The following is a 13,957-nucleotide window of genomic DNA, read 5'->3' on the forward strand; positions in this document are numbered from 1 at the left end:
TTCAAGAGAGGTTGGTGGCAATGCAGTAGCATCTCAGAGTATTTGCATGAGGATGTGTCAGATCACTCAGCATTGTTATTGAAATTTTTATCTCCATGGCGATTATTCTTGTAAAAGAGCTTTCAACAGCTCATCGGCTGAACTTTATGCTGTAACTTCCAGGAAAATAATTTACATAAGAATTCTGATTATGCTCGGAATACCAATGAAAACGGGAGAAGAAAGTGCTTAATATTTTCTCCAGGTTAATAGCATTTTGTGAGATGAAACATTATTTTAAATCCTTACTTCAAAGAGGTATATTATCAATTACAAGCAGTCTGTGTAAAAAAATACAAAATATAGATAGGAACCTAGAAAAGAGATTATACTGGCCAAATACCAGGCCTCTTGACTTGCACATGCTCGCTGCTGTGAAGCCCTGTAAAGTTTTAGATCTCAAACCTCAAGTCCCTCAAGGCTGAGGCTCAATAGATGCGAGGAAGTTTGGGCTGACGTCCCAGTGCCAGAGAGCACTTCTCATGGAGAAAAAATACTGAATGCTTTCCAGAAAGTCACAGCATGGAACAGATTTGCCATTTATTACGTGGACTTCACCTAACCAACGTGCAAAACGCAACTCACAGCCCTGAAGCGAATAGCTGTATAAATGGGTTTGTAACTGGAGGGGCAGCGGCTGGGGCACGCAGCATCTCCAGCCCCTAGCGCTCCGTAGGTGACACGCCAGACGTGGTGTCAGCGAGCCAGATTTTGCACATTTCCTATTCGAGCAGCTGTCACTAGGTTTTCGAGCAGGCACGATGTTCCCATAAATTCCCCACTCGTTCTAGTCACAGTGCTCCTTGCTAAGGCAGCGCTGGGCTGAAATATCTTCTGGAGCCCTGCTAACGATGGGACTTGGGGCTCGGCACGCAGTGCTTGTCCTTAAACAGCTCGGTTAGGGCGTGCCTCTTCCCTTCCAGCTCCACTCACCGAAGTTTTACAGAGAACTGCTTAGATATCACATTCATATTTGGAGCGCTGCAATATTTTTAACCTTTGACTTCACAGCCTTCAATGTACTCGCAGAGCACACAAATCCATAGTTCCCAAGTGACCTGAGACTTTTGTTTAAAGTGTTCAGCAACTCAAATGGAGTAGGAAAAGCTAACAAGATCAGCATATCCTGCCAAAACGCTAGGGTCTGGGGACTTAATTATCCTTCCAGAAGTGCCTTCTGCCATGCAGAGTCTGAGGAAAAAAGGAACTTGCACCAGGATTTTTGAAAGCAGCCTTCTGATTCTTGCTGCTCCTCACTCTAATTTTCTGACCGTGTTTCCAGATCTTTATCAGTTCCTGGGCAAATTGCAACCTATCGCAGAGCTCTGGGAAGCTGCTTTCGTTCCATCTTTACCATTCTCATTTTCTTCCAGAGTCAAAAGCGTCAAAATCAAGATTCTCAAAACAAGTGGAAATTTGGAAGGTCATGTCTAGATTGGAGAAAGAGGTCAGTTAAAAAATGTGTTTGCAACATGGTATTAAACAGTTCCGTACATCTACTGTGAGTCATGTTTAAATATGTACTTGCTGGTCACCGGCAACCCTAAACGGGGAAACCTCAGTTTGACAATGACCATTTAATGCATTTTGAGCATTTTTTGCCCTCTTGCTACTAGCTGCAAAGTCCTGGCTGCAGACTTTGTTAAAACACACGTACTAATATGCTCAAATTGCAATTTTCCTATTTTATCTTTTGAGGACAGTACAAGGGCTATGCTTGTTTTCAAGCATGACTGTTGTGGTCATGCAAAATCAAAAGGCAGAAAAGAAAAACAAAACAGATTAGGCCAGGGTGGACAGATTAAAATTTGCTTACATCCTAGGCTAGGATGAGACCTTCCAACCACATGTATTGTTTACAAAAGATGCTGCTGATGGGACCGAGCTGTGGCTGACTTCAGCCTTTAGACTTTTAATGTCCGAGTAGGATGGAACAGCTAAATTAGACATAGATTTAAAAACTTTATTTTCTTTACAGATTTCAGTGGAAAATTTTTATGCATACTTTCCTTCTGCTGCTTCTAGAGATGCAACTAACTCAGTGCTTTAACAAATCTCTAAACTCAACGTGGGGTTTGTGGCCTCAGAGGATGGTTGGTAAATTTAATATCTTTTTCCAGTCTATTTGACTTTTGTAGACTGAATTGTATCACTTCAAAAAGGGAAAAAAAAATCCTTAGTGGAATTGATTACATTGTCGACTCCCCACTTTGGAACCCAACAGCTGAGGCATAAGAGTTAAGCAAAAAGCTAGTGTTGAATCAATTTCTTATTTAATTTTTACTAACTTTGATTATTCGAAAGCTCTCCTGATTTCTGCTCTTGGATTTACAGTCCTCTCTTAACGTCTATCCCTGCCTTTCCTCTCCCAACAAGACGTTCCTGTATTTGTAAACTCCAGATGTCTCCAAAGGCAGAATATGCAAGCTCCTTTAAATCACTCTCCAACCCAACTAGAAAAGAGTACAGAAAGACACAAAAATGACTCTTGAAAGATTAGTATTGCTGATCGCCGTGACCTAAAAAGCAAATTCTGTGATTCCTGAGGCCTCATTACTTTGCCTGGCTACAAAGCTACAAAGTTAGAGTGGAGTTACGGCATGAATTTATGGTGCACTTAGCAGGCTGTAATGTGAGGCCTCTCCGTTTGCATTTTTTACTTGTAGCTTAATGAATATATTTATATGTGCAAAGCAGATTTATCTGTGATGCACAGAGGCAACTTGGTGCTGATCAACAATGTCCACGCGGAGAGTTAATGCAGTGGAGTTACTGTGCTGTAAATTCATGCCTTGGATAAACCCTCACCAGCTTCCCATGCAGAAGAGTATCAGCACAGTCTATTCTCATAAAACACACCCCTAAATTACCACCAGCATAATTAAACACTGTTTTTAAAAGCCATTTGAGAAACTTGAAAAAAAATATGTTTATTTTGTTATTGCATCCCTCAGGTAGCTGGATTTGCTGTTAATAGGCTAAGACCATCTCCTGTCATAATGAAAATGAGTAAAATCCCTCAACTCTATTAGGCGGGTTTAGAAAGATCAGCTCAGGGTAAAACTGCTGCAGCCTATGGGGAAAACATGTCTGTAACACAGAGGATAGCATGACGGTTTCCTTCCCCTGCAATGCTCCCTGACGCTGGAAATAAAATGTAAGAGGAACAAAAGAGCACGGCTTGCATTCGAACAAGCCAGCTGTACCAACGAGGACGTGAAAATGTTAAGTACGTTTAAGTCCCGCTGTAGTTGAAGCATGTCCCCTTAAATTTCTGCCCCACTTGCCAGCAGTGCACTTATTACTACCTGGTATTACATTACTATGGATTTTCCCTTGTGAACCTCGCCACGGCTTTTGTGAGTCCGATTATAAACTAAGCCAGGCGTCGTCGAGCACTCCCAGTCCCCCTCGCACACTGCCGTGGCTGCTCGTGGCCGTGCCAGGCCACATGGGTGTGTTTTCAGAGCCCAGGTACACGGCACTAGGTGCACACGTGCGACGTGCCTATTCCAGCACAATGCGATCTGCTGCGCAGCCTGACGGCTTCCACTCCCTCCCCTTCCTGCCTCCACTGAGAAAAGGGTTTTGGCCTGCAAAATTAAAAGGCTATGCTCGGTAATTATCTTTTATCTGCAATTTGAGAATGCGTGTTCCTACTAACAAGTTTTCCGGGCTCATCTGAACTCGTCAGCGTGACAGTGTCAGTGAATGCACGCACACGTTCAGGCTGCAGGATGGCTCTCCCTCCCTTCCTGCCTATAAAACACTGCAATCCAGAGTGCTGCCTTTTATTTACCCAGCAAACTTAACTAAAGCAAGCCATTAGGCATCAGCAACTATTCATTCCAAATATAATATTAAACAATTTTCTGCCTCGTATAAGAATTAAAAAATTGCAAAGGCATCTAGGTACCGAAATAAAACAATATTATGCACAATCCAATTACTGCTCTGCCTGTCGAAGGCACGGCTTTAATTCTGCAGTGAGCCAAACGGAGCACCCAGACCAAACAGCATCGATTCGAGCTGATGTTTAGAAACATTTTGCTTTGAAATAAACCCAAGCAGAAGTCAGGCTTCCCTTTAACCTCCTGCTGTAAGAGACACGGCTCTCACGCACACAAGCTCCCATCTGCATCCCTGCAGAGCTGCCAGGGCTGCGATGTGATGCTGCAGGGACCCCTGCCCAGGGCTCAGCCCCGCGGGGGCACAGCTGGAGTGCTTGCAGAGGGCTGCCTGGCTGGACAGGGAAGGGAAACCTACAGAATGAGATCGTCCAGCGACACGAGCTGCTTGTTTTTGTGGCCAGCCCTTTATGGCTCTGCTGCAGGTCTGCAGCTGGGTTGCACGAAGCAGGGCTCACTTCAACACCAGCCTGTGATGATTAATTACAAGTATCTCTATAAATACAATTGTAAATATTTATAAGGGAAAGCAAGATTTAATCGATGGAAATAGACCAGTTTACAGTTTTCTTGCCCGTACTGTGTGCTTTTCCCTGCATGCCTTTTCCCAAACCACTCTCTGTTCGCAGCTAACACAGAGCTGGCCACAAGCACCAGCCGGTGTCCGGACCGGGAACAAAGGTGTCACCAAAACAGAAGGTTTCTTTATGGTAGCAAAGTTTTCAGAAATCACACATCAAAATACACAGCCATCACCACAGCAATAGACCAGCTGGAAATGTGCTCCCTCTGCATTCCTGTGCTTCCCAACGCCAGAAAGAAGAGTGCACAACGAAAACCACTGTCACAGCCTGTCCTCTCCACCCAACACTCTAATACTTAGGTTTTTAAATGAAATGAAATACCACCAAATAGCTTGTTGGTATGAATTAACTGGGCGATTTTGGACTGGTCTCTGTGACCCAGCAAGAATTTTCCTGGCAACTTAAACGGAGATAATTACACTGACCCCAAGTTTCTGGATGCCACCTACAGTCAAGGGCAGAAACGTTCTCAGAAGTCTCATGAGTGACAGCACGAATCCTTCTGAGGCAGGTACCTTACACAAACTAGATGAAATGCCTGCTGCTTACCCGCATAAGAAGGAAAAAAAAAAACAGCCTCCAAAGTAAGAATGCAGGTGAGTTAATACTTATATGAGTTATCAGGATTGTAATTAATGAACAGTGACTCTAAGTCTGCTTTGGCTCTGAAAAAGCGATAGAGACTCCAAGGAGCAAAATATTATTAAGCAACTTTCAGACATTCATATTTTCCCATCATTCCAAAGTCAATAACAATCACGTATTCTAAAATCTAGTTACTTGAAATGTATCTCTGCAGTCTGTTACCACTGATTTAGTGTTCAGTTTGGGGGAAAAAAGGAACACAGCATCATTCTTTTCTATAGTAATGCACTTCTAAAGAAAGAAAAAGTTGAACTGCAGTTGCATGCTGATGATAACTTTGGTTTTAATTGCACCCAACCTGCAGAGACCGCTCTTAGTCTACCAAAAATACCATGCTTTTTTCTCATATTCTTCATAAATATATTAAAAAAAAAAACTATGACTCCAGGGTCATGACTTTGCACAGTATGTAAGTCACTTCAGAAACCCTCAAAATTGTCAGTTTGTAAAATCAATGGAAAAAAATGACGTTTGGAATGGGAAGTGTAATTCAGTCAGGACGACAGTGGCATGAGCACAGTGGCGCGGTATCAATGAGCTGCAATGTGGTACGTTTATCATTAGATAATCACTCCCCCAGAGGATTAGCAGCACACAGATGAACCTTGTGCCACATAACACACTTGGGGTGTCATTATCTCATGATAACCCCACTCCCTGCCATCTCCTATTGCTTAATTAGAGGTTACAAAGGTTATAATAGGACTAAAAGAACTTGGTGAACAGAACTTGCAACGAGTGATACCTTAATCAATTCAAAACCAGAGGCTGAGAATGTGCAGTCAACAAAGGCATCTCTGGAAGGCCATAAGCATGCATTATGTCCTAAATTAGGGAGCTAAAACTCGCGGAGAATGAAGAAATCTAGACGTATACTATGCCTTATTCTCCCTTGACAAATGTCATCTTCTTCATTTTGCCTAATTCAAATGTCATGTATATATATTAAAAAAAACACTATATGATATTAATTCACCTGAAATAAATTACCAAGCACATCCCAAGCAGAAGGAACAAGATTTCCAGGCTGTCTCATCAGAAGTAGGCTACATACACGTTCAAAAACCTTCATCCTGACTGCAAGATTACAAATTGGGCTTCTTCGTTGAAGTGTTTTATTTTTGGCTGGAAACTGCCACCCACCCTAAAATGCTGCGTTTTGTGCAGTCCCGCTGTCACCGAGTGCTCTGCCTGTATGGCTTTTGCTATGTTTTGTAAACAATGGCCACATTTGCAGATGGAGCAGCCACAGATCTGGCGCACTCAGAACTGTTTTCCAATTCACTGTGAAACATCAATTATCTTTATCAAATAACAGTATCTCATCTCAGTCCATTATCAAGATGGAGTCTTATTTTAGCTGGACTGAAGCCCTATCTGTATATCAAGGCTGGCCGCAGTGCCAGAGTGAGTGAAAGGCTGTGAAATAATCAATAATCATCATCAAATTGTGGTCGACAGGTTGTGAGGATGGAAGTTTTTGATGAAACCTCAACCTTTTTTTTTGTGCAGCTGATAAAGCTTAACCTTTGCAATACCTGATAACTATGACTCAGTTAAAGGAAGCTCTGCATACACTTAAAAAGCTTTGACTGTTCAAAAAAAACAACCCCTGAAACAGCCTGCTTTCCGTGGATAGCAACTTCACACCATCTTTTTGTTACTGAGCAAGTCAGCAGACAAAGAGCTACAGCGACCGTGTTTCATGGATTGTTATAAACACACCCTTGTGCTCCAACAACCAAGAACCACGCTCGGTCTTAAAGCTGTACAAATAAAAGGTCAGCCTAAAAAGGACAATCTCTGCATAACAATGAACAGAACCGCAGAAACAACAGAATAATTTCCAGCAAATATTTGCCTATTTAAATGTAGGTAGCTCCCTATTATCCAGAATGAATCTGGGATGAGATTATACAATTAAAGGAAAACAAAAACAAAAACAAAAAACACGATATACCTACATTAGCCTAATTACTTAGCAGCCTTTCTTTTAGAATTGTTATTTTTATTCATCCCTTTTTTATGATTTTTTTTTCCAAAACAGAATTAAGGCCAAGAATAAGGCTGTAAACAGTTTTTGTTTGGGATTTTCAGTTTTCAGAACAGCTTGAGTAATCTCCAACCTGAATATAACCTCCCTGTGAAAAACGTATAGTTGATTTCAGCCATGTATTTCCCCTTTTAGCTATGGGAAATAGCTAAATAGCTACGGGTTCTCTAGAAATAGAAATTTGAGGAAATTTGTCAAAATTCGCATGAGCAAGCAGAATGTGAATTTCAAGAATGACCATTTCAAATTTTCTCGGCCAGAACAGTGTTTAGATAGGGTATGGAAATAGAAGCTGCACCAGACAAACCCCTTGTAAGCACAAAATTGCTGGTGTGTTTCGAGTCACTACCTTAACACGCACACACAAACAACTACAAAAAGCAAACAAAAGCCCTGGATCAGCTCTTTTGGCTGCTGAATGCATTTAGGAAAACTGTGGAAGCTTGCTAATGGTCAGACTGAGCAAGTAGCGCAAAAGCTGTCTGGCATTTTGATTAGACAGCTGCATAAGTAAATACTTTGAAAGCCTTCACAAAACTTCAACAAATGTTGTGAGAACTGGCAATACCGTTCAGCATTACTTCTGAAAAATTGGTCATAGATCTCCAGGCCACCGCTGCACGTCCCATGGGACATGTCCAGCACCTCAACCCAAACCACCCTGTGATTGTGTGTCTTCATGCTCTGCTCAGGGAGGTTTAGAGCTCCTCAGCAGTGGGAAGGGTTTTTGTCCTCTTCGCTTGCACCAGAGGCACCTGGCCCGTCTGCCTGCACTGCATCGTAGCTCATCCTGCACTTGGCCCCAGTAGGAAGGCTGTTAGCAAGCTACTACAAGTAGTAGGCTGCTACCAAGTGATAGAACAACATGGATGTTGCAGAGCAGGGCAAAGCTCGTGTTATTAGCTGTAATATTAACTACAAAGCTTACCTGCTTGATGTAAACCTCCCCAAGGAGAGGAATGTTTCATACGAAATTGATACTACTGAAATATTTATATAGTATAATCACTGTCAACAACGCAGTTTTATACAAAAGAGTTTTATACAAATCCAGCTAGCTTACTGAAATTCACATTTGATTACAGAAGTCAAAACCCTCCCGGGGAGAGACTTCTGAGAAGTCTTGCCTCATGCAGGAGGCCAGGCCTGGTGGTGGCAGGGACCCCTCCAGGCTTCGCCCCCTTCCCACCCCAGAAGCCATCCGTCACTCAGCTCCCTCCACTTCCAACCTCGCTTTCCTGAGAGAGACATCGCTGGTGATGAATACACGCTGAAATACTAAATGCAGCTCTGGAGACCGCTGATGCCACGCTGATGGATGTGGTACTAGGCACTATTAAAAAAAAATAAAATACCTGCTCTTACAAGGAAGCTGGGTCTCCCCTAGGTGCCGAGGGTGCTCTGCATCCCCCAGAAGGCAGCTCATCACACTGCAAGACAGAAAAACTTCGGTCCTGCTCCAGATCCTTTACATCCTATCATCTATCTCAGAAAAAAAGCATTTTTGAAGGATTTAAAAATATTCTCATCACAAACCCACTAATTCTCCAGCTAGGGAAAACGCTGAATGGATTCAACAGTAAAAACTGACTACATTTCTTTCTGAAAATATGCCAAAGTTTAGCTGTTTTAAATAATTTAAACTTAAAGCATTTTAATACTTTATTGTTCGGTAGTTTTATTTATGCAAAATTAAAGACATCCCCTCATAATGGCAATTAGCAATAATCTGAAGTAAAATAATATTATTGTAACAGATGACACTGCTACAAAGTGTTTACCCCCATAATCTCCTCCAAGATACAGCCATTTTAGAGTAAAAAAAAATTTAATGAATTTGGAAAAATCTGGTAACTTACTAGCTAAAACGCTGAACTGATTGATATATCTATTTGTCATAATTAGTTTGGAATTTAATGTCAGCATTTTAAATTTCAAAAGCAATCCTGACATTTTGTATCATCTCACTTTTCATAATAATATATATTTTTAAACCCTCCCGGCATTTTTTTTTTTGATTATTCAAACATATTAAGAGCAGTTTTGATACAGCCTCACGTAACCTGTCTCTGAGATGTGCAATGCCAGATGCAGGAACAAACGAGCTGCTTTTTCTGTGCGTAAACGGCCGCCTGGCAGGATGGAGCTCAGCCACCACACACGGGTCCCCCTCGAAGCAGAGCACAAAGACAATCCTAAAATCGCCACAACTCTTCGCCCCACATAAAATAAAACGCTCTCTAGAGCGGCAGCTGTTGTTCTAAGGGTAGAGCAGTTGGCTTCCAGAGTTGGGTAGCAATAAGATAGTATGTTTTATTATGAGTGTCATGGAGACGGTGTGAAAAATCAAGAGCCATAGGCAGTAAGCGGCAATGGGTCAATAATGTTCACCGAGACATTGTGTAGATAATCAACAACAAGGCCCTGGGTTCTCTATGCACTGCAAACAGCTGAAGGGCAAATCAATACAGCCATGGGAAGGACACTGCCCGGCCCCGCTCCCCACAACGAGCTGCTGCTAGGGCAGCGAGGCACCCTAAAAACCAAATTAATGCAAACTTCGTGTTGCCCTAACGTCAGGCGTTGGGAATATACAGTAATGCTCAGAAAATGTTTAATAAATAATTTAATGAGAGAGGGAGAGAGAGAGACCAATCTCTATATTAAATTATAGAAAAAAATAGATACCGAAAAATACGTATTTGGAAAGCTCACGATACAACAAAACGTGCCTGCAATTTTCATTTCAATTCAACGCCTTAGCAATAAACTAAAATCCAAGCCTCCTGAAATGAATAAGATAGATACTGGAACATGAGAGTTTAACGTAGAACAGTTTAAAAAATTGAAGTATGATAATTAATAATGTATCTTTTAAATTATTAAGCAGAAATCACACGTTAATAGAGGCATCCGTATCTGCAATAACAATGTTGCAAACCAAACGCAAAATACTGAAATGCAGATAACTGGCTTTGAGGCAACATTTTACTGGTAGTATTAATAATTGACACTTTGTTAAATAAGTGATACTAATATTGTAAATTTCTCGGGAAAAAAAAAGTATCATATATAAATGTTGATTTATTATTTGTTCAAAAAGGTGATTCTTGACATCCATCATTCTATTAATCATTGGATGTAATTTCTCAGTCGGTATGTACAACCATCTTTCTTGAAAACAAAATAAAAACATGCTGGAAGGAAAAAAAAAACAACAACAAAACAAAACATGAAATGCTTCTGTTTTCCATTATTACAGCTAAAAAGCTTGCCTTTTTTCTTCAAGGAGATGATAAAATTCCTGCCCTATTTCACCTATAGTGTAAAAAATAAAATTTAGCAGGGCACATATTTGGGATAGCAGTTTGTTCTGCTGATGATAATGACTATGAAATTTTCTACAAAGTGTAAACTGTGTTAATTCTGTGACAGTGATACAAAAAAGCCACATTCCTCGGATCTTGCCATCAACCGGATTTAAAAGCAACGACGATTATTATTTTTAGCGTGGCTGGCTGAAACGAAGAAACAACCTCTTCAGCCTTATTTTCATCACCGTAACTATTTCAGTATGCGCAGCAGTAAGTTATCGGATTATATTTTCATGAATTATTCAGCGCGGACATCAGCAGCAGGCGGGGGCGAGCAGACGCGTGCCGCGGCCCCGCTGGCCGAGGGGCTTCCCGGCACGGCGCCCGCCTCAGCCCCTGCAGCTCCGCGGCCGCGAGAGATCCCCCGGCGAGATCAGGAGACGTGTGGGGAGCGGATCTCAGCGCTGTGCTGGAGTTAGGATGCGTTTATATGCTGTGATGTACCGGATTCACTGCTGTGTAGGTGTCAGCAGTGTTGCCTGGTCCTGCTGCTGCTCTCCCAGAGCTTTCCCGACGCTGCTAGGGATGAGGGGCTGAGGCAGCACCCCAGGACCAGGCCCTGTGAGAGCACCGGGCATGGAGCACTACGACACAACAGCATGGAGATGGGGGAAATGCTGACAATGCTGCTGGCAATGACAACCCAGCAGCAGGTTTGGTGAGGCCAGGCATCAGCCACATGCCCTCGGCTGAGGAGGAAGCAGACCGCCTGCAGGCCTCCTGGCGTGAGCCAGGCTTGGGGCTGCAACTGAAATCCTCTCATCAACAGCGAGCTGCGATTGCTGAGAGCTCTGCAGCACTCACTGCTGCTGGTGCCTGCTGGAACTGCTGCAGAAGGCAATGAGCGGTGTTTTAGGTCGGCTTCGGTGCTACGGGGAGCTCAAAGATTCACTTCTTCCACCCGCAGGTTCCTGAGCCCCGGCTGTTAGGGCCACCCGAGATCTACGCCCTGAGCTGAGAGGAGTTACCTCCGGGACTTGAAAACAAAACGTGGCAAAACGTACTAGGAATAAGTAAAGAAATTAAAAAGAAGGGGAAGCTCCTCTTCACACACAGGCATACCAGGCACGTGCCGGAAGCGTGAGACATAACGTGGGGTGTTGTTTTGAAAAACACTCACATGGAAGGCTTGTAGAAGCTCTGCATGTGTGTGCTTCCACAAAGGTGAGAAAGAAAGATTTGGGGAAGCTAAGCAGTAAGACTGGAATAAACAAAAAATGAATATTTTGCCTAAGGATGATGAAGAAAAATGGAGAGAACATTCTGGTGATGGAGTTTTAAAGCCCTCTGCTCTTCTCCCCTTACAGAACAAAGGCTGCCTGCACATACCGGAGAGCAAAACCCAAGGAGAGGAAATGGTTATTTAAACTAAAGGTCAATGTTGGTACAGAGGCTTAAGTAACCATACCTACACTGGGGTGGGAATAGAAGAACAGATTTCTAACCCTTGATATTTTAACCCGTCGGTATTCTGGAACCGACTTTCACTCGGAGCACTGGGTGCCAAGAAGGCCAGTTTGCTCCAGCCCTTCCTACCTGCTGCAGCAGGAGCATGCCTTCGTGTCCCCAGGAGGTCCCACCTGCAATGATCGCATCTTGTTCTCCCCTTGTGCTTATCTCGGCTCCAAGCTCAGTTAACGTACACCTTTAATGATGAGTGCAAGTCAGGGGAAAAGTGAGCTGCTCCCACATCTTCCTATCCCTGATTAAAAATGGGTTACATGTGAATTACCATGAGGGTAGCTAATGCAACTCTCATATCTGTTTAAAACTTTTACTTTCAAAACGCTAACATATTTACTAAATACAAAATTATTTTTACAGCTTCAGAAAAAGAAAATTCAAAGACTTTTTTTTTTTTTTTTTTTTTTTTAAATAAATAGCAAATATTAAGCCTTTAAAAAAAATCCCGTAACTTCTGGTAATTACAGTCTTTCAATAAACATTATAAACAGAAAAAAAAAATGACCTTAAGATAGACAGCGGGGTGGACTGACTGACTTCTTGCTCTGCCTTACAGCAGGACCCTGATTCCAAAAGGCACTTCCCACATAACTGTTCTAAGTCATGCTCAATTTAAGCATACCTAAGCAATTAAAATATTTTGATAAGCACTTGGAAAAGCTTAACTTTTTGTAAAAACAAAAGATTGTTGAGCTTTTTGCAACATTATCTTCTTCCACACAATCCTAAATTTATCTCCTGTCTTCTGAGCAGCCTGAAATGTGTAACTGGGAGAAATAACTTAAACGATTGGGTTTGGAATAAGAAATCTGTATCCAATAGATGGCGTTGCCCCCTAATAATATATGTGGCCCTCAACAGATTTCTCTGATCTTATGAATAATAAAATCTGCAAAGAATCCTGTTCAAATTTGCCTTTCATACCGTCTTCTGCCCTCCACACCTTACCTGGAAGCTTACTAAGAAAGTAAGAAAACAAGTACTGCGAATATTCACTAACACATCAAATTAAGGCAGTGAATTATTCAGACAATTTACTGGCAGAAATCTGGAGTTAGTTCCGGGAACCAAACACAAAAGAAGGCCAACTAACATGGAAGTGACACTAAATCAGATAAAAGTGTTGCAACCATCAAGACAATCACCTTCACGAGAGCTGGTGGTCATTACACAGAATTCAGTTTAAAAGAACTCTGGTCTTCTGCAAAACTCCTGTAGACTGCCAGATTGTGTAAAACGCTTTACAGAGCTATCTGGAATTCACACTGCCAAGAAAGAACTTTCCTAATTACTCCACATGCTATCAAACACCTCTGTTCACCTTGGAGCCAGTTCAGTAGATGAAGTATGAATGAGACAAAGTTAAAAATGCAAGGCCGGTAGCACTGGTTAAGTACTGATGCTAAATGGAAGAATGGGCTTTGTCACCAATCTCCTGGTGCTCTGAAAACAGAGAAATGTGAGGACGTGGATGGTTGTGCTTTTTTTCCCCCTCCTCTCCAGCAGGATCAGGAATTAGCTGTTAGCTTGAGATGCCAAGACTTCGCAGACTTATCTGGACTTTGCACTCTCAATTTTCGGTGCAATGATGCACACAGAAAGGAATTGTGGTCGGTGTCTCTTAATGGCCAGCAGGAGATGTTCAGCAACTAACTGCTTTGTCATGCTGCTTGGTGAATAGCTGGGAGAAAAAGTAATGCAACATGTATATTTGGAAACGGGAACGCAGAGAGCTGTGTGCAGCAAGGCATAATCTTGGCCAGGTGCTGATGACAGGACTGCAAGGCAGCAAAAATGCTCAGTGACATCTGATATATCAATATAAAGCAGTTCTTGTGGAGTAATTTTGTAGTTAAATTAATAAATCATGATCCAAACAATGATCTAAAA

At 42.1% G+C, this 13,957-nt stretch overlaps 1 protein-coding gene across 4 annotated transcripts in view; it reads right to left on the reverse strand.

Annotated features, from left to right (window-relative positions):
• Window positions 1-13,957, reverse strand: part of LOC309889568 (WD repeat-containing protein 7) — a gene marked incomplete at its 5' end in the record, with an annotated part of 107,744 nt that overhangs the window by 21,150 nt on the left and 72,637 nt on the right. Inside the window, one exon of one of the 4 annotated variants that reach the window (XM_082782435.1) lies at window positions 13,222-13,748. The exons of the other annotated variants lie outside the window; for them this stretch is intronic. Coding sequence (XP_082638561.1) covers window positions 13,710-13,748 — 39 coding nt within the window. The 3' untranslated portion in view covers window positions 13,222-13,709. Of the gene's footprint in view, window positions 1-13,221; window positions 13,749-13,957 lie in introns of those variants that run through there. 4 annotated transcript variants of the gene reach the window in all.

Source organism: Aythya marila, assembly GCF_965140915.1.
Source record: "Aythya marila genome assembly, chromosome: W".
Classification (NCBI taxonomy): domain Eukaryota; kingdom Metazoa; phylum Chordata; class Aves; order Anseriformes; family Anatidae; genus Aythya; species Aythya marila.